Source organism: Rousettus aegyptiacus, unplaced genomic scaffold, assembly GCF_014176215.1.
Source record: "Rousettus aegyptiacus isolate mRouAeg1 unplaced genomic scaffold, mRouAeg1.p scaffold_m13_p_5, whole genome shotgun sequence".
NCBI classification, from domain to species: Eukaryota; Metazoa; Chordata; class Mammalia; order Chiroptera; family Pteropodidae; genus Rousettus; species Rousettus aegyptiacus.
In genome coordinates, this window is record NW_023416308.1 from 20,138,970 (window position 1) to 20,160,444 (window position 21,475).

The window sequence follows — 21,475 nt, forward strand, 5'->3', positions numbered from 1 at the left end:
ATTGGCAGATTTTTTTTTTCTTTCAGTACTTTAAAGATGGTCATTTCATTGTCTGTCTTTTTATTTATTTTTTAATAATTTCTTTTAAAATGTCACAGTCAGGTCAATCATAATATTGCCCCTTTCAAAGTAAGGTATCTTTTTCAACCCTCTGGTTGCTTTTAAGATTTTCTCTTTGTCATAGGTTTCCATAGTCTTATACAGATGTTCAAAGATGTGTTTCCTTCTTAATCATTTTTAGGGTTTTCTAAGTTTTTGAATCTGTGTAAGCTGCTTTCATCATTTTGTAAAATTCTTAGTACTCTTCAAATATTGCTTCTGCCCCATTCTCTTTTCTTATTCTGGGACTGCAATTCTACATATGTTAGACCTTTTTTTCTGTTTCGGTTTGAGATTATCTACTGTCTGCCTCTGCCTCCCTACTTATTAATCCTGTCTTGTATTGTAACCAATCTTCTATTGGTTCTAGCCATTAATTCTAATTTCAAATATGGTACATTATATTCTAGAATGTCTACCTGGTTCTTCGTAATAAAATCGAATTATGCTGAAATTATCTTTCCAACAATTTGGTCCATCTTTTCCTTTATCTGTTGTCTTGACATATTATTTATAGTCATTTTAAGCACCTGTCAGCTGCTCTCAATATCTAATTTGTCTCTGGGTCTGCTTCTATTGCTTTGTCTATGAGTCATATAATATTGCCTCTCAGGTGTGTAATAGTTTTTTACTATATGCGGAACACTGTATATTCTCTATATATTATTTTCTACCTGCAAAAAATGACAGAGAGGGCTCCCCTTGTACTCTGTCACACAAGTGGGGAGAAGGATTATCACCCAATAAGGGATTGAGTTGGGCTGGGAATGAGTTGCCATTTTTGTAGGACTCAGTCTGTCTCTGGTTTGCCCCAGCTCTTAAGGCATGGCTCTCCACGCAGTTCAATGAAACATCTTTGTCTCCATAGCAATGGAATCACTTCTATCCTTAGGAGGCTTAGAATAGCTTTTTTGCCTCCTGTCCCATTCACCTTGAAAGCTTGGTATATGTCTTCAGAGGGAGACTAATCACATGTTTGGGGCTTCTCCAGTCCCATTTGTTTTTTACTCCAGTACCAGAAATCTCTTTTGGCTTTTTTGTCTCCCAGAAGCACCCTTCTGCTAAGGGCCAAACTTGGACTGTAATGTGCCTGTTACACCTGGAACAGACAGATGACCCAGGTGATACGTAGCTATAGATCTTCATGGCTGAGAGAACACTCTCCTTGGGTTTTCATCTCTTGTCTATTCTGTGTTCATAGCGCTCCCCACAGCAGGTCTACACTTTAACATAGCACCGTAAGGCTGTGGGAGATTTCAATGTGTCTTCCAGAAGCTTTTGGCCCATCTCCTCAGATTCCCTCCACCTTCTCCTATCAAGTCTCCAATTTGTGACTCCAGCAATGTGTGACCAGAAAACTTTGCTAATTTCTATTTCACCTAGTAGCCCTCTGCCTCAGCTTATATCTTCAGAGTCATCAAGCTTCTTCAGAAAATAGAATGGCTGGTAACTGTCAGTGCACCTCTGAATGATTCTCCCGTCTCTGGAATTTTAGTCCAACTATTTTTGTTGCTTCCAGAGCACTCCACAGCTTTTAAAAATATGATTTGTATAGATATTGTCAGCATTTCTAACAAACCACATATTATATCTTGTACTACTAATTATGTTTAATTAATGTCTAAGTATTTGTAAGATATTAAGTCTTAATATTTTCCAAAGTAAAGTTTAAATATGCTTTTGAAATAAAAGCATCGGTAAAACAATTACTTCTTACCTCTTCATAAAACTTCACCTGAGGTACAGCTTCATTAATTTCATTCAAACAAAAATCTTTAAATAGCAAGAAACCTAAAGGAAAAGAATAAAAAATTTCAGGGTGGGTAATAAATTGAAATTTTACCCCATAGGGCATCTTCAAAGTAATGTGTTAATACCTCAACCTCTTCCTCCTCTACCTTAAAAAGATAATAATAAAATAAAGGTTTCAAGAGACTAATTATATCCTAGAGGGCAATACTCCAGGTAAAGGAAGAGTGCCACATTCCTGGCTTCTTACTTTGGGGTTCTTTCTCTATTAGCGACCCCCCCCCACCCACTTTTTAAAAATGCCTGATAAGCAGTGCTACTGTCACCACCACTTAGAGCCACTGGTCACTACAACAAGCAGAAGGACAAGCAAAGAAATAAGAGATACAGGTAGTACGGAAGTGTTGGCAAGAGTCACCATGGAGCTAATAAATACCATGACCACAGAAACAGGACTAAACTTCCTAAAAAAATATAAGGACTGTCATAGCCTTTCTAGCCTTTCACCACTTACTACAATGCCCACCAAATGCCTCATGCCACAGCAGATTACCCATTCCCAAATCATTCTTCATTCCTTCACAACTCCATGTCGCACCTTTAAAAAATCAGTGCTGTATGCCTAGAATACCACCTCCATTGCACAGTACCTGGTGCATAACGGGAGACCAATAAATATTTGTTGGATACATGTTTGTGTACACAACACTTCCAATATATCTCTGTCAAAGTACCTAGCACACTCCAATGATCTGATCTATAAGTCTCCCATGCCATTTGCAAACGTAGCACCAAGTTTAATCCCCAACACGTGGTCAAGCCTAAATGAATAAATGAAGTTGAGAAGGACAAGCTGATATAAGACAGTAGATACTGGAAGTCAAAATAATGAAAGGCTTGCTAGAAGAAACAGAAGTTGCAGAAGGGAACTAAAGAAAGACTCACAAAAAATCTAAAATGTAGGGAGAAGGAAGACCAGAATTCCCTAGGCAGGACTGAGACAAAGCAGCTTTGACAAGATTTTAATTAAAGTTAGCGTAAGAATTATGTAACTTGAACTTGCCTGTTACTGCTCCATAAATTCCCCTCCATAGTTCCAGGAACATGACCTTTGAAATGGTCGTTCACTGGAACTAAAAGAAAAGTGGTAGGACTACTTAGTTAAGTTGGCGAGGCCAGACTGACCAGGGTTGGGTGCAGACCAGCAGCAAGAACACAGCCGCACCCATCTCATTGAGGGGCTGAGGTGAGGCTGACGTAATTAGGAAATTCAAGAAGCAGACGAGTAGGAAGAGTTGAAGATGCGAACCTCTACCTATTTGCATATTAATATTTTGATTCTAAATAAAAGCAATGACTACCTCTTTGTTCTTGTTCTTTCCAAAGTTCATATTTTCGTTGTGATTTCTTCTTTAACACATAAGTCATTCAGAAATAAGTGGTTCAATTTCCAGATATTTTGGGGGTTTTTTTTCAGGTATTTTTCTGGTATTGATTTCTGTTTAATTCTGTTGTAGTCAGAGAACATATTCAGTATGATTTCAATGTTTTTAAATTTATTGCAGCTTGGTTGCCGCCCAAAATTTGGTCCATCTAGGTGAATGTTTAAGCCAAGCTGGTTAACTGGATTGTTCAAGTCCATCCTCTAAATCTTTACCGAATGTCTGTCTTCTTATTCTATTCATTATCGACAGAGGACTGCTGAAATCTGCATCTGCTAATTGTAGATTTGATCATCTTTTTTCAATTCTGTCAGTTTTGGCTTCCTGTATTTCTTTTTTAGAAGAGAAAATTGAGATGCAAATTTGAACTCATGTATTTTTATCATATTAAAGATGTCCTTTAAGTGTCTAAACGACAACACAAACTACTATACTACACAAGGGCCACTGGCTTTTGAATGCACCTGGAATCAAACTGAAACTGTTCATCACGTTCCATCATAGCCTCTGGAATCTAGTCCCTCTACTTGCTTCTCCAGCATCATCTTATGGCATTCTCTCCCAAGCTAACTTCACTTAGGCCAAGTGTCTATCTTCTAGTTTCTCCCACACCAAATTCGATCTGTTCTCAGGGTTTCTAACTTGCTATCCCCATTTCCTAAAACACTCTCTCCCTGGATCTCAAAGACCTTCAAAGCTCAGCTCGAATGCCCTTCTCCTTACAGGCCTTCTGCAATTTTCATTGTTTTCATTCTCTCTCTCATCCATTCATCTCTCTCTCTCATTCATATTCTCTCTCTCTCTCTCTCTCTCTCTCACTCACACACACAGACACACACACACACACACACACACACAGTTTACAGAACTTTTCACTACCAAAAATTATGATATGCATATGTTTACCTCTTCACTATCTACCTCCCCACTTCAATGTAAGCGACATATGGACAAGCCACATATGTCTTATTCTCTACTACATTTGCAGGAATAAGAACACTGACTGGGACATAGAGGGAGGCCAGAAGAACAAAGGAAAGAAGAAGGAAGGTGGGGAGGAAAGAAGAGGGAAAGTAAAGGAAAATAAAAAGTTGGGAAAATGGGAGGGAAGAGAGAGGAAGGGAGAGAGGAGAAATGAGGAGGAGGATGAAGAGAGCCGAAATGAATGAACAGCCACTTTAAAATGTTTTTATCTACTTCTTTAATGAAATGTCCACTGTCGACATGTAGGATGAGCCAAAGAACTATTGTAACATACTATAGGGGGCAAAAACCATTATTTTCTTCGTGTGTTCACATGAACTGAATCTTTACTTTCTATCAGAGCAGCTGTTACAATGAAGCAGCAAGAAGATATTTGCCTTTTGGATTAATTCTAAATCACTGTGTTCCAGACCAAAAGCAATTTACCTTCATGAGGTTTAAACTACATTAAGAAAACAAATGAAGTATTTCTCAGAACAAAAGCTAAAGGACAAAAATTAGGAAATAATTTGCCTAACAGAATCATTTCATTAGTGCAATTTCTCCAGATTTTAAAGAATGAGAAATGCTGATCCAACATATTTATAACTGTGGATGTGTTCACCCTTGTTCCCATATTTGAACCACTGCAAATTGCATGAATATTGATTAACTTTTAAGTGTATATAACACCCAAGAAATACAAACTATCTTAATTTTCTACCACAATATTTTGCAAAAATTAGTAGAAAGACTATACTGCTTTTTATAAAATATCAATGAGAACTTCTGAAAGTATTAAATATAAGTGGTATCTGTGAGAAATTTTGAAATTTTACCTCTTAAAAAATTTAAAGTGAAAAGAGAAATATGAAAAAGTCTTGCAGGAAATAATACTAGGTGTTTCTGGAAAGATTCAAATACTGGGAAGGAGGATAGACTGTGTTAACTGCTAAAAGTTCCTACCAATATAGGCAGACTGATTCAACAAAGCATTTACTGAGCAGCTACTAAGAGCCCCTGAGCTATGCACTGGGGATGCAATGGTGAAGACAGTTTTTGTTTGTTTGTTTTTTGTTTTGTTTTTGTTTTTGTTTTGTTTTGTTTTGTTTTTATGAGGGGCTTTTGGGTTGGCGTAAGGGACAGAAAACAAAGTAAGCAAATAAAATAAGTGTAATTTATGATAAATGATATAAAGAACTTCTTTAAAATGTTGAGATAGAAAAGAAGAAGCTGTATTTCATATAGAATGTCAGTAAGACCTCTCTGTGCTGTGAGATGAGAAAGTACAACATTTCAGGTTAGAAAAGAATAGAATGTCTAATCTCACTCTTTCTATTCAGTAACATATAAGGGGTTTTAGCTAGTGCAATAAGGTAGAAAAATGAAGTAAAAGTGATTCAACATGGAAAGAAAGAATTAAAACTGTTTCTATTCATAGAACAAGCTGGATAACAAATCCTTTCTGCAAAGTAACTACTAGAAAATATAAGTGAATTTGGCAAAGCTACAAGATACAAGGTTATGAGATAAGAATCAATGGCATTCTGATATGCTCATATCACACAATTTTAAAATGGAATTTTAAAACAAGTTCAGTTGCAATAACATCAAAAAATGATCGATACTTAGGAATAAATAAATAAGAGACATGCAAGACTACTATGCTGAAAACTATAAAATATTACTGAGAGAAGTTAAAGATCTAAATAACTAAAAAGATATATTGAATTCATGGACTGGAAGAGTCGATATTGCTTAGATGTTAATTCTACCTAAATTGATCATCAGATTCAATGCAATTCTAATCGTAATCCCTGCAGGCTTTTTTAAAGAAACTCACAGGCTGATTCTAAAACATATATGGAAATGCAAAAACTCTAGAATACCCAAAACACCTTGACAAAGAAAAAAAATTCAAAGACTTACACTACCCCATTTCAAAACTTTTATATAGCCACAGTAATCAAATAGCGTGGAACTGGCAAAAACTAGATCAATAAAACAGAAGATCCAGAAATATACCTACACTTATATAGTCAATTTATTTTCAGCAAAGGCTCCAAAGCAACTTATTGGGAAAATAAGTCTTTTCAACAAGTGGTGCTGGAAACACTTATATCCAAATTTTTGAATAATAAAAAAAAAAGACAACCCTTACCTTACAACTTATAAAGAATAAGACTGATCATAGAACTAAATTAAAAGGTAAAATCATAAAGCTTCTAGAAAATATATGCAATACCTAGGCAGAAAATATTCATTCAGAAGACTTCTTATGCAGGGTACAGAAAGAAATGATAAATTAGATTTTATCAAAATTTAGAACTTATGCTCATCAAAAGACACTGTTAAGAAACAGACCCGCTATAAACTGGGATAAAATATTAAAAACTTCAACCTGAAAAGGCCCTGTATCAAATTTATATACATAAATAAACAAACAAAAACCTGTTACAAATCAATGTTTAAAAGGAAGTCATCCAATAAAAGAATGGGCAAAAAGAATGAACACTTCACAAAGGAAGAGATCTGAATGGTCAATAAGTATATAAAATGGGTTCAACACTGTTGGTCATCATGTAAGTGTGAATCAAATCACAGCTACTTGAATAGCAGAGTTGAAAAGATTGACAACACCAAATGTTGGTGACCAGAACTCTCATTTGCTGAGGCTCATACACAGTGTTTTAGACTCCTCTGCCTCTGAAACGACAGGCAGGGAAGGGAGTTACTGTGCTGGCCGGGGAGACCGATCCTGACAACTCACCCAAAAATCTGAACCCAGATATTCATAGTAGCTTTATCTACAATATCCAAAAACTAGAAACAACTCAAATGTTCAACTGACAAATGGATAAACTGATATATTCATACAACGGAACTCTACTCAACAATGTAAAGGAATAAACTACCGACACGTGCACCATGAGTCAATCTCAAATACAAATATTATTCCAATAAGCCACCTGGAAACACTTATATCCAAATTTTTGAATAATAAAAAAAAAGACAACCCTTACCTTACAACTTATAAAGAATTAAGACTGATCACAGAACTAAATTAAAAGGTAAAATCATAAAGTTTCTAGAAAATATATGCAATCTTCCCAAAGATTTAAGAATAATGATTAACAGTGGCATTACATAAATTAGGGTATCAGAATACACCACAGATGAACCATGGCTAGGGCAAAATGGGGTAAGGGGGCTGAACATTCTGAATCTAACCACAATTTTAATAAGAAAGAAATAGAATAAGAGTCAACCAATTAACACACGTGTATTCACTTTGTGATCACTCATGAGGCCATGCACTTAGGATTTGAGTATTTTTCTCTATATATATTTCAATAAATTTATTTAAAACAAAAGAAAACCAACCAATAAGTATTTATAGCATGACACTACAAGTATAAAATGAAAAGGTTCTCAAAGCAATTATATCCTGATTAGGGTTAGTGACAGACAGACATGAAAGGTAATACTTCACTGTATTAGTTGAGTGGCAGATTCACTTTGTATGAGAGAGATGCATTATACTTCCATATGTCACCACATAAGAAATGTCATTCAGCTCCCCACCACTCATCCAGTCTCCTTTCTAATTCATCCTGCATGCTTCTGCCCCAGATCTGATCAAGACATTTCCCTGCTTTTGAACTTCTCATTGGAGTGACACAGAATGTTGGGTAAGACCCAGCCTCCTTCGTCTGCACTGCTCTGCCCCACAGCCTCCCAGCGCTCAAGCACAGCAGGCACCCTAGGCTGCCCAGCACAGCTGGGTGTTAGCACTTGCTGCTCAACGTGCCAGGAGCCCTCCTCACCTTCTCAGTGCCCCTCTCTCTAACTAAAACAAACTCCTCTTCTCTCAGCATCCACGCCCTTCTTACCAACTACCTGGCAATTCTCCTCTACCCACTTTTCCACCCTCTTTCTCACGACTACCGGCCCCCTCCAGACTTTACCTGGTGAGTACCCACTCCACCTTCACAATGTCAACTAAGCATCACAGAATGCAGTAAACCTTGGCTAAGCCCTACCCCAGGCTAGATGGAGCTGTCCCTCTTCTATGCTCCCACAGCTCTGTGCTCTTGCCACTTCGAAGGCATTATCCCACTCTTTTGCAACCATCTATTTTTATTTCATGAATGGACAAAATGGTTCAAAGTTTCACAAATACATTAAAAGCTATGAAGTAAAGTTTCCTTCCCATTCCTGTCCCTCATCTTCCCAGCAATGCATCACCGACATCACCCCCCAGAGAACCACTGTTACTGGTCCCTTTATCTTTTTAGAGAAGCGGCATGTGTCACTTTTGGGCCAGTGCGACTTCTTTATCCTTTTTCACCCAGCTAGATATAGAGGACTGTACATCCTAAGGGACACCAGCGCCACAACAAGGTAAGAACTTAGCACATGGAGGGAGGCCTGCCATTAACCTGAAACGCCTGCCCTGCACTATTACTGAATAAGAAGAAGCTTCTATGTGTGTAGCCTCTGACATTTTGGGTTTGTTACAAGCACCTGGTTACCTTCTAACAACGCAAAGGCAGGCATACATATGAACTCTCACTTTCCAGCATCACACTGCCTGCATCAGACTTTTTCCCAAAACACTACACCTTGGACGCTTCCTATGCTAGCCATACACTATGTGGTTGCTTCTACAGCTGCGTGGTATTCCATCATACGAAATATCATAATGTACATGAGTTTGTTCCCTAATGATGATATTTAGGATGTCACAATTATTTAGCTTTTACAAAATTGGTGCAATAACCCTTTCCATACATTATTTCTCACGCGTTCATGCATATTCATAGGCCACATTCCTCAGAGTAGAACTTTGAAGTCAAAGGTAAGACAGGCATTCTGTTATTTTCCTAGACCTGGCCAGTCAGCTCCACTGGAGTGGTACTCGTGTGTACTCCCACCGGCGATGGATCAGAACGGCTGTTCAAACCCACAGCCACATCAAAAGTGTGTTGTTAAAGATTTGGATCTTTTTCCAATTTGAAAGATAAAAAAATATAATATTTGTGAGTAACTTTACTTTGCATTTCTCTTATTTGTAAGTAAAGTTGAAAATCTTTTCCTATGTTTGGTTCAATTTGTTTTTCCTTTTTAATGGCCTGTTTTTCCATAGCCTTTGCCATTTTTATGCTGGGTCATGGGTCTCTGGCTCACAAATGTCTGGGGTCCCCAACCCCCGGATTACGAACTAGTACTGACTAGTACTGGTTGGTGGCCTCTTAGGAACCACACCACACAGCAGGAGGCGAGAGGCGGGCGAGAGAGCAAAGCTTCATCTGTATTTGCAGCCGCTCCCCAGCGCCAGCATCATCGGCTCAGCTCCGCCTCACATCATGAGTCATTAGATTCTCATAGGAGCACCAGTCCCTGGTGCCCAAAAGGATGCAGACCACTGCTCTAGGGCCTTTCTGTACTGGGGTTTGCTAGTCAGTACTGCTGCCCAAGGAGCCCATCCAGCTCTCTGCCACTCAGGTACTGGGCCACATCTGGGTGATCCATGTGTCCATTCTTGGTTCCATGTCATAATCCTGGCATTCATGGAAATACCTCTGGCATTTGTCTATAGATGCGATGCTGGTGTTTAGAAGAGACAGCTGGCATCATGTCAGCAAAGGCTGCACCTGTCTCCTCCTATGTCAGTAAGTAGCAACTGTTTATTCAAGGGCACCGTGAGGGAAGTGGCCTGCTCTTGTGTATTATTCTCTGTAGTCCCTAGCACAATGGCTAGGATTTAACTGGCTCAATAAACATTTGGTAAGTTACTAAGGGGAAGATCAGTATGGCATGCAATATAGTCACAGATGGTTTCCGGAAGAAGTCAAGTTCAGGCTGGCCATGGAGAGACTCATAGACTAGAAAGTCCACAGAGAAAGAAGGGACAAGTGCTCAGAAGTAAAAAATTTCAGTTGAGATAAGGAAAGAATGAGACTTCAAATCTGGACAGAGCAAGATCCTACAGGAAAGAGGTAAAAGGGATGCTTTATTACATAATACGCTTGAAGGTGCTAGGAGAGTTGGGCATCATCCAGCAGGCTAAGGATCCATTTAAAAGAATGCCAATACAGGTATTTATCAGTTACACAATACTTAGTGTTTGCTGAATGGTTCAAAATGCCAAAAGCCTGTTGGGGAATAGTTTTTAATACAAGCGGGCAATTGTTTTATAAAATACTAAGACTCAGCTCTCGACTCCAGGTCTGAGAAGTTCCGAGCTGGAGCTCTTTCTCCTAAATGCGGCAGGACCTGAGCAAACACCTCAACCCCTTGCCCATGGCCCTGTGCAATATGACACTCATCTGCCACCACACCTGTCCCCAGATGGCCCTTCGCATGCTTGGCCCATTCCCTAAGCCAACCTAAAATAGGTACTTAAATGTTGATCCCAATGATACAACAGTGTCTGCCTACTGCCACCCCCTGAATATTTCTATTCAAATATGAAGATGTTATCAAAAGCCTTTGAGATTCAAATGAATAGAACCATGAAAGTGAGAATACCAGGTGGTGAGTTTGCCAACTGCTAACCCACTGGGGCGAGAAGGCCCACAGCCCACTGCTGTGGAAACTCAAGCAACTTGTGCTTGGAGCTACTTTTCATATTTTAATTTGAAATTTAATGACTGTCTAAGGACTACTTAATAGGGCAATGAGATGGTTTCTATGATTACATTGCCCAAATTTATTTTAACTTATAACTAGCGGACTCTAGTAATTCGTCAGTTAAGTGACAGGTATTTTCAAAAGTTATATGGTTGGTTTAATTTTTTAAAGGCAGTTACACTCAGGGCCTCGCGCCATCTCCCAGAAGTGGGGATGTTGCCATGGAAGCAACTTTGGCGGTATCGGTGAATGCTCCTTCCACTCTTTGTGCAAGGCATGGGGGGACAACTACACAGCTGCTGTCCTCTTGTCCTCTGACCTGTCTACTCAAAAATGCTGCCAAACTGGTCCCCCTATTGCCACGCATACGTATGCTATCACCTGCCCTAAGAGTGCACAGACAGCCACAAGCCATGGCAAAGGTGATGGAGGGGACACTGGGGATACGATCGGTGGGCCACCACGTCACCACTGGTAGGCTGTCATCATACTGAGAAACTAATCACACAGCATACAAATACCCTCTTCATACAAAATGCGACAAATAAGAGTTTTATGGTAACAGCAACTGGAAAGGACTTCATGTTAAAAACAGAAAGTCAACCCCCCAAAACAGTCAATTACTCTGATGTGTAAAATACTGAACTAGAAGCTTTCGAGTCACTGAGAGAAAATAGAATCAGAGGTTATCTTTGGTCTCAAGGAATTTGTACTCTAGTTAGAGAAACAGTACTAATGAGGCATCTGGTAATATTACATTTTCCACAGTAAATGCCAAATGAATGCCACATACATGCAGCAGGAAAATCAGAAAATGGACTGTTTATAGTTAAAATAATCTGTGAATGGGTGGCCCTTTGAGAAATGCATAGGCCAGAAAGCAACCCAGAGGGAGGTATAAGGTGACCCAAAAAAAGACTAAGGCCAGTTTTGGTGACTTAAATGACAGCAACAAGTGGAATTTTATCCTGCAGTGGGGGGTAGGACAGGTTTAGAACACATACATGACATAATAAAACAGTGTTTTCAAATGACTTCATCACAGTTAGAAAAGGGACTACAGAAGGAAAATAAAAATTGGGTAGCCAGTCCTAAAAATGTGTGGGTTAGGCTATAATACAATCCTGTGTCTGAACTGGGGACAATTTTAGGTACAAACTAAGGTGGTGGTGGTGATGGTGGAGATGGAAATGATTAGGTATGTGTGACAAGGAATCAACAGGTGTCACAATCTGGGGTTTTGGGTGGCATGGATGACAGTGGTGTTATTAACATCAATAGGAATAGAGGAAAAAAGCTAGATTGGGGTGTGTGTGTGAGCATGTGCAAACACATGTTTGGGTTTCTGAGTTTTGGGTTTTCTGGTGAGGAGAGGAGATGATTAGGAAGGTTGTAGATTTGCTTTGACACTATAAATGTTTTTTAGGCAAATGGACATCAAGACTGCAACAGGTAGCTCACCAAGACTTGAGGCAAGGATGCATGACACCAAGAGGCACATGACCAGTCAGCGGCCAAGAGCCTCGCAAAGCCTTATGGTACTATGAATTAGAACATGCCCATTTCCATCATATTGCCACGTCATTTTGTCGCATCATTTAATCTTTCTGTACACTAATTCCTTCCATAGTCGTGAATAATTTAAGGAAACATACTTAATAGAATGTTACCTACTCCTCCAAATTATACTATCACTCCCCCCAAAAATGGCACTTAAGTTCTCCTCGAGTCTTCTTTTCTCACTCCCCCTGTTCATTATCCAATCTGTTAAGTTCTACCTCCAGAATACATCTCAACCCACTCTCTTCTTGCATTTCCACTGCCCCGACCCTGCCAGACCCTGCCACCATCAGCAACTTCCAGGATGACAGCAGGAGCCTCCAAATTCGTCGCCCTGCTTCCACTCTCCCACTTTGTTTTTTATTGGTTTTGTTTTTTGGATTCCAAGTATAAGTGAAATCCTATGGTATTTGTCTTTTTCTACCTGATGTATTTCACTTAATACACTCTATGTCTAATCGTTTTGTCACAAATGCCAAGATTTCATTCTTTTTTTATGGCTGAGTAATATTCCACTGTATATATGTACCACATCTTTCTCCAATCGTCTATCAATGAAAACTTAGGTTCCTTCCCAATGCTGGCTAGTCTAAATAATGCTGCAGTGAACACAGGGATGCTATGCATGATGGGTTTTGATTTTATTCTTCTTTGCTATTGCTCTTAGTGCTATTTTTACAGGTAAAGAGGGGAGAAAAGATAAAGGAAAGGAAGAGTGAAACGAGAAGTGTCAGTGGGAGGAGGGAAAAAAATGGAGACAGTGAGGGTTTCCACAGAAACATTTTTTATGGGGAATCAATCATCCTGTTTTGTTCAGGGAACAAGTAGCTAGTTCAGGAAGAAACTAACCACTTTACGCATGGGTGTTCCAGCACTAGTTAACCTGAACTCTACTGCTGCCCCAGAAGATATTTCATCCATGTGGTGAGGAAAAAAACTCCTAATTTGTCAGTTCTGCACAGTGATTAGAGCTTGAGCTCTGGAATATGGTAGATTCCAACTCTGCAAGGTCAATTCCAGCTCACCTTATGCAAGACACAGAGCAAGTCACTGCACCTCTGAGTGCCAGTCTTCTCACCCAGTGGCTTTCAGTGACCTCCATGTGGTGTTACTCTGAAGACTAAATAAGACCTGTACGTAAGGCACTGAGCACAGAAGGCCTTGATAACTACTGTCGTCATCACTCAAACGGTACCATACAGACTTTTTACAGCTTCTACTTCTTAGATTTACCTGTTTCGCTATGGGTAGGCTGGAAACTGATCACCATCTTTGTATTTTTTTTTTTCAGTTACAAAATTTAATGGTAAGAATCAAGGTGGTTATTGGTCAAATCAATCACATTAATAGTTTTGAAGTGTACAGGTGCTAGCTTTAAAATAAAGGTGACAAATACCAGATTTTTATAACACTGTTCAGGATCTACATAAACGTGATTCTGAACTTAGTTCACAAGGCTACAGAGGGTTATATGTCTAAGGTTTCACAGGCAGTTACAATTTCACATATTTATTAACTTGTTTTCCCACCAAGAGCCAAATATTTCATTTCGAAAATAAAATTATACTTCAGGGCATGAAACGCTAACAAGGGCCAGACTGAATCTCTCAACATAACAACCAGAAAATAAAATATATACACACAAAAAAAACGTTTTCAGATATAGAAAGGGCCAGGTCCCTGGGAGAAGGTAAATAATCCAGGAGGGCCCCATGATGGGCTAGCGCTTGGCCTGGAGGTACTTTCGGAAATGTGGTGCTGGGAGAGACCATGGTGGTCTTGCTGAGGCAAGAGCACCAGGAGTTCAGGGAAGCCAAGGGGCCTGGAAACACCAAAATAAATAAATAAATAATTGGAATGATGAGGTATAGCTAATAAGCCAACAGTGATAACAGCATAACGTGCTAGAATACACACAATTTAAAAGAACACAGGAAAAGAAGAAAAAAGCAACAAGAAAACAAATACGAGAATTAAATCCAACACGAGCAATTACCTAATTGTAAATGGTCTAAACAGTCTAATAAAAAGTCAGAGTTAGAGTTAGAGATGTACCACACAAACACTAATATCAAAAAAGCTGGAGTGATTATATCAATATTAGGCAAAGATGACATCAGAACAGTATGTTGCCAAGATAAAGGACTTCTCATAATGATAAAGGGGTCAATTCACAAAGATGACATAACAATAGTAATGTGCATGCACCTATCATAGGAGAGGCAGCAATTCCTCCCTCAGGCGTGAACCAAAGAGAAATGACTGTGTATGTTTACATTAAGACTTGAAACTTTATTCATAACTGCCCCAAACCTGAACAACCCCAATGTCCATGAACAAGCGAATTGTGTTAAGTCCATACTACAAAATACTATTCAGCAATAAAACAAATAAAATCCCCATACAAGCAACAACATAAATGAACTTCAAGGAAAGACAATGTCTGAGGCAAGTAAGCCAGACACAAAAGAGTGCATATCGTTTGATCCTATTTATATGAAGTTCCAGAAAAGGCAAATGTAATTTATTGTGACTAAAAGCAGATTAGTGGTTACCTGGGGTCTGGAGGAGCTGAAAACAAAGGCGCAAGTGTGTACCTTTTAAAGTGATGGAAATGGTCTATATGTGGATTGTCAAAACTCAGAACTATACTTAAAAGGGATGCATCTTATTGTATACACATGATAGCTCTATAAAATCGTTTGTGAAAAGTACACAAGCATACAACGTATTCATCAGTAAACAAAGAAAAAGTAAGTAAGCAACAATTGGATTCTCAAATGAGGCACATTCTGAAAATCAAACTAAAAAGCAACCATGGAAGAAAAGGACACAAACTGACGTACGTTTCCAGTAAGCTATTCCATTTCAAATTCTTTCCCATCACCAATTTCAAATTTGTTGGTTTAAGAGTAGAAGCCACAAACAAAACTAATTTCAAATTTCTTATATAGTCATAAATGACACGATAAGCAAATGGATTCCTAAAGAACAAACTGTGAAGACCAACAATGATTTTTTTTTAAGTTACAGTGAAAATTTCGATTAAATAAAAAAGATTTCTTCAAAGAGTAAGTGCATCTCACAAGGTAAGAATATTTGTTTCTTAAAGAAGCTGTCCTAGTTTTTCTCACTATGTTCCACTATTTTAAATAGACTCTTTGAAAGATTAGAACAATTCTCCCTGCCCCACCTTTGCTGGGATTTCTTGTCTAACTCAAACCATAGAATCTTCTGTGTTCATCAGCGAGCAGAGTTGGAGCAGAGCTCAGAGCTAACGGTGACCTAAAATAATCAGGCAGAATGCAAAAGAGGTGTGACAACTCTCTTCAGAAAATGCCCCCTTATGCAAATCAAGTTACCTTAATCCTAAAATGCAAGAACAAAACCATAGCCCTATATCCTCAGCTTCTTATCTGGGCCTTTCCTGGACCTTCTGGCCTTAACTGGATCTGTGGACATTATGACCTCTGCAAGCCCCTGTCCCTATCAATCCCCTCTGTGCCACAATACAATTTGTCACAAATCCTATCTTCATGTCTGGAATTCAGTGACTTCTCACCATCTCCACTGCTACCCCACTGGTCCAAAAGGCAGCAACCTCTCTCGTTGGTAATACATAGAAGCTGCTGCTTTTTGCCTCCCCAGCCAGTGCTTCCAGGGCAACCAGACTGCTCTGTGAATGCGTGAATCAAAGTGTGCCACCCCAATGCTCAAACTTTCCTGCATCCCATCTCACTAGGAGTTAAAGCTGAAATCCTCATGATGGCTTAAAAAGCCTCTCAGCCCCCATATCTGTCACTCACACTCAGCCCCTTGGCAGCAGTCTCCCTGGCCTCCTTGTTGTTCTGTTCCTCTACCATGTGGCTCCAGTCTAAGGGTCTCTGCCCTGCTGAACCTGCTGCCTGGACCCGCTTCCCCTAGATAAGTACACTGGGCTCGGCTCTCTCACCTTCCCCAGGGCTTTGTTCAACTGCCCCTTTGTAAATGGTGCCTTATTAAAACACACTAGTTGAAACTGCCACACACACCAGCAACCCCTGCCTCTCTTCGTGGTTCTACGACACTCCATAGCATGTACCACCGTGTGTACAGTACGGGCATACCTCATTTTATTGCATTTCATTTTACTGTACTTCCCAGATACTGTGTTTTCAGCAACATCAAGGCAAGACTCTCCACCAGCAAAGACTGTGACTCGCTGAAAGCTCAGATGATAGCATTTTTTTAGCAATAAAATATTTTTTTATTTAAGGTGCGTACATTGTTTTTTAGACATAATGCTATTGTAAACATAAATTTTATATGCACTTGGAATCCAAAAAATTTGTATGACTCACTTTATTGCAATATTCATTTTATTCCAGTTGGCTGGAACCAAACATGTAATATTGCCAAGGTATACTTGTATATATTTGTTGGTCTGTCTCCCTCTACAGAATGTAGCTCCATAAAGGCACAGATTTCAGGGCTTTCCACTGACACATTCCCCGGTGCTTACAAGAATGCATGACACACAGTGAAATTTACTGAATGAAGGACTGTACTTTTAGCAACAGATTTCAAACACAACCTAGTAATCCCCTCATAACACAGCTCCCCATTTCCTGGTTTTAACTTTGAGTAGAAGTAGAATTACTAAAATAAATCAAGGACAAAGTACAAAACTCTTAGAAAAGGTATATTCCAAAAGAGCTAAAACCAGGGGAATATCATGACAATGTGCTGCCACCTGGAATTTCTTAACACAACTGGGGGCTCTTCAAATCCTAAAATGGTCCCTCCCCATCCCTCCAACCCACTGTCAGTTCTAAAAGCTGGTGGACAACTCTGCAGTAGAGGTGATGATTCCGAGGCCCTTGGCTTTCACTACCAATATAAATTAAGACCTCACATTTGCTAATATTGCTAGAGAATGGAATTTTTCCCCCTGAACTACATGTATCTTGGCAAGCATAGGGCTACAAAAGTAAGCTACAGGTGCTGGCTGCTGAGCTAGGCTGACCTCTCAGCTAAGAAAGTAGTTTCCCCACACTTGCCTTGAGATTTAAACTCGTGCCTCAGAAACATTACCAGTGGCCCCTCCCATGAATCTCAGGAGCTCCCTGGCAATGATAAACATGCTTTACATCTGTTCCATACCGGCTTGCCAGACATCTGTGGGTTTCACATCTTTTACTGAGCAAGCTGGTTGAGACGGAAGCTCTCCATGGCCTGATGCTGTCTTAATGCCCCCATGTGCCCTTTTGTTTAATATGACATTTCTAGTGAGGCACTCAAAACATACTCAACTGTGAATGTCTCATTCAGCAAAGCGCAGAAGTAGACCTGCTCCAGAAAGATCTTTGTGTATCACCTCCAATTATGGATTTTAGTATCATAACATATTAAATAGGAATTGTATGGTTGATGTCATTTAAAAAAAAAAAAAAAGGAATTCCATATGCTTGCTAATTTCCACACTAACTTTTCCTGGTGATGGGCAGAGAAAAAGCAGTTGTGAAGAGCATGCATCAATCCAGGCTCTGTCCCCTGGAAGCTATGCAAATGTGGTCACGTTATTTACCTAGCACAGAAAACATTTGGTGTTTAATACACAGGTAGCCATCGCTGTCTTAAACTAATTAAATTCCTATTAAGCACAGGCTCAGAAATGCTCAGGGAAAATTAAATAGAGACAATTTAAAAGATCATAGAATTGCCAGCCTGCAGATCAGGGGTCTAGTGGTCATACACCAACATTGTACATATGTACATGTTTTTGTGATTAGCAAATTAATATTAAAGAATTGTCTCATTCCAGTAAAATGTAGCTTTTCTGAATTTTTCTTGGAAGTGATCATTATGGCTGATCATGATGACTTTAAAAAGGAAAATTGGCCCTAATAAACTGGTTTAAGGAAAAAAAAAAAGACAACTACATTTTCTCACAGAACTGGTTTAGCTTTTTTATCCTCTTTAAAAGCTGCCACATACCTCTCAGATGTCCCAAGTTTCAGAGTGGCAGAGGTTACACTACAGGGCTAGTGGCATTTTCCAGCTCAGGCAGACTCCAAGGCTAGGAACCCATACACAGATAAGAAAGTCAAGTGAAAAGACTACCTGTCCGTAGGGTTTTAAGTACTAACAGCTCTTCCTTCTTCTCTAAAGTCTTTCCTCTCTGGGAAACATTTTTATTAGGTTATTTACATTCAAACTGGGCAGAATCTGTGCCCCTAATTTCTCTAGGTACCCTCACCACTAGTTGTCTGTTGCTGCCTTGCGTTGCCGTTGCCCTTTAAATTGAAAATCTAATTAGCTCTGTTTAGTCAAGTGTTTATCTCTGCTATTTGAAAGTTTAAATGGATCTTTAACTCTTTCTCTCATTTAAAGTCTCAACAAAGGCATGGATAATTGATGCAGAATTGAATGGTGCCCCAAGGTTTTTCCTCTCCTTACTGGTTGGTTGCTCTCAGCTGGAGAAAGTTCTACAGATAAGATAGGGTGGGAACCTGGCTCGGTGACTGTGTGTTTGGGGGGAGTGGGGGAGTGCATCTGTCTGGGAAAGGCCCTTCACAGGGACAGAAACACTGCCAGACAATGGTGGAAACAAAGGAGAAAACAAAGAGTGAAGCTGGTTCCCAGGTTAAGAGTTCCCTCACTACAAACATAATGCAAAAGTGCTCAATTTGCTATCATTTAATCACAGCCTTTGAGTTGGAAGTTGCAGTTATAAATATTTGCAGGTTTTAATCATCTATTATGTTTTGAAGCACAAAGCACTTCAATAATTTAATAAAATATAAAACAGACTGGAAACTTTGTTCTTTAAAACTGACAAAAAAAGTAACCCTAAAATGTTTTATTGTGTCTTTGTGATTTTTAGTATTTCTTTGGTGTTGTATAATTACCAAATTTTATTAGTAGGTATGTGACATATATATATGAGTCCACCTTTACTTCATTTCTATAGAGAATGCTCAGAATTTCTTTTTAAAAAAGGACTTTTGTAAGGTACAATTTGTTTTTTCAAAATATTCTTTTTATAATAACACATATTTTTGTTTTCAAAGCCCATGGCAAGTATATTTCTTATGGCTTAATCCAAATGCCAAAAATAATTTATGCATCTTTTTACATAAATTTCTTTGAAATTATGCTAAATATTTTTGAGACCAACATAAAAAATACTTAATAAATAAAAGTAAAAAGTAAAAACTGAAAAGAAAAGGCACTAGATTGGAAAGAAAGAAGTAAAATTGTTTTTATTCAGAGACAGGATCCTGTATGTAGAAAATCCCAAGGAATTCATATAGACATGTACCCACACATATACATACAGACAAACACTTACTAGAACTAATAAACTAGTTCAGCGAGGTTGTAGGACATAAGATCACCATACAACAAACCACTCTATTTCCATGTACTAGCAGTGAAAAACTAAAAATGAAATTAAGAAAATAGTCCCATTCACAAAAGCATCGAAAACATTAAAATACTTGGGAAAAAAAAACTGAACAATGAGTATAAGACTAAAAACTACAAAGCACTGCAAGAGAAATTAAAGATGACTTAAGTAAATGTAGAGACATCTCATTTTCCTGGTTTGGAAGACTTAATATTGTTAAAATGGCAGTTCTCTCTAACTTGATTTTTAAATTCAACACAATCTCCATGAAAATCCTGGGATTTTCATTTGGTGGAGGGAGAAACTGAAAAACTGATGGTAAAATTTATATGGAAACGCAAAGGATGCAGAATAGCAAAAGGCAAATTTGGAAAAAAAAAAAAAGTGGAAAGATTTATTTCCTAATTTCAAAACTTACTATAAAGCTACAGCAATCAGGACAGTGTGGTACTGGATAAAGACAGACATATAGATTAATGCAACAAAACTGAGAGCGCCCAGAAATAAGTCCTCGCAATTTTAAAAAAAAAAGGTATAAAGACAATCCAATGGTGAAAGGAAACATTTTTCCACAAATAGTGTTCGGACAACTGGATATCCACATGCAAAAATGGATGAATTTAGGCCCTTACCCCATATAATACAAAAAAATTAACTCAAAAATCAACCAAAGACCTAAATGTAAAAACTAAAATGATCAAACATCTAGAAGAAAATCTTTGTTTATTGCAGTTAGGCAAAAAGTTCTTATATGTGACACCAAAGTAAGATTCATAAAATATATATAAATTGACCTCATCGAAATTAAAATTTTCTCCACTTCTTAAGTCTACATCAAGAAAATGAAAAAGAGAAGCCACTAACTGGGAGAAAATGCTCATAAATCACACATATGATAAACATAGAGATAATGGATTTGAGAGGAAGGGGGCAAAAGATTTAAATAGACATTTCACCAAAGAAGACATATATGAATGGCTAATTGGCACAAACATATTGAATACCATTAACTGTTCGGGAAATCAAATCAAGACCACAATGAAGGACCACTTCTTATCCACTAGAATGCAATCAAAAAGACAAACAACAGCAAGTGTTGATGAGGCTATGGCAGACCTGGAACTCTCTTACACCGTCGGTGAGAATGTAAAATACTACAGCCACTTGGGAAAACAATTAGTAATTTCTTTAAAAGTTAAACATGAATTTACCACCCAATCCAGCAATCCCACTCCTACTTATGTACTCAAGAGAAATGAAAACATATGCCCCCATTTGTACATGAAGGTTCCCAGCAGCATCACTCATAATAGAGACATAGCGGGAATCCAACTGTCCATCAACTGGTAAATGGATAAATGAAACGTGGTCTATCCCTATAATGGAATATTACTCAGCAGTAAAAGAGAATGAAGGACTGGCACACCCAACAAGGGCGAACCTCCAAAACGTTACATTAAATGAAAGAAGCCAGATGCAAGACTATAGTCTCACCTACTGTAACGTGCCATTCATATGAAATGTTCAGAAAAGAAAAATTACTACAGAGACAGAAAGCAGAGTCATGGTTGCCTGGAGCTGGGATGGGAACAAGGGGTTTCTTTGAGGCATGGAAATGTTTTAAAATTGGAGTATG

The 21,475-nt window shown here is 38.6% G+C and overlaps 1 protein-coding gene across 4 annotated transcripts in view; it reads right to left on the bottom strand.

Moving 5' to 3' along the window:
* Nucleotides 1–21,475, bottom strand: part of GRK3 (G protein-coupled receptor kinase 3) — a 111,567-nt gene that overhangs the window by 63,060 nt on the left and 27,032 nt on the right. For 3 of the 4 annotated variants that reach the window (XR_001594346.2, XM_016124216.2, XM_016124214.2), the window contains exon 3: nucleotides 1,817–1,890. The exons of the other annotated variant lie outside the window; for it this stretch is intronic. Coding sequence is in view for 2 of the 3 variants with exons in the window: in XM_016124216.2 (XP_015979702.1) it covers nucleotides 1,817–1,890 (74 nt within the window). In the remaining variant the exon portion in view is untranslated. The remainder of the gene's footprint in view (nucleotides 1–1,816; nucleotides 1,891–21,475) is intronic. 4 annotated transcript variants of the gene reach the window in all.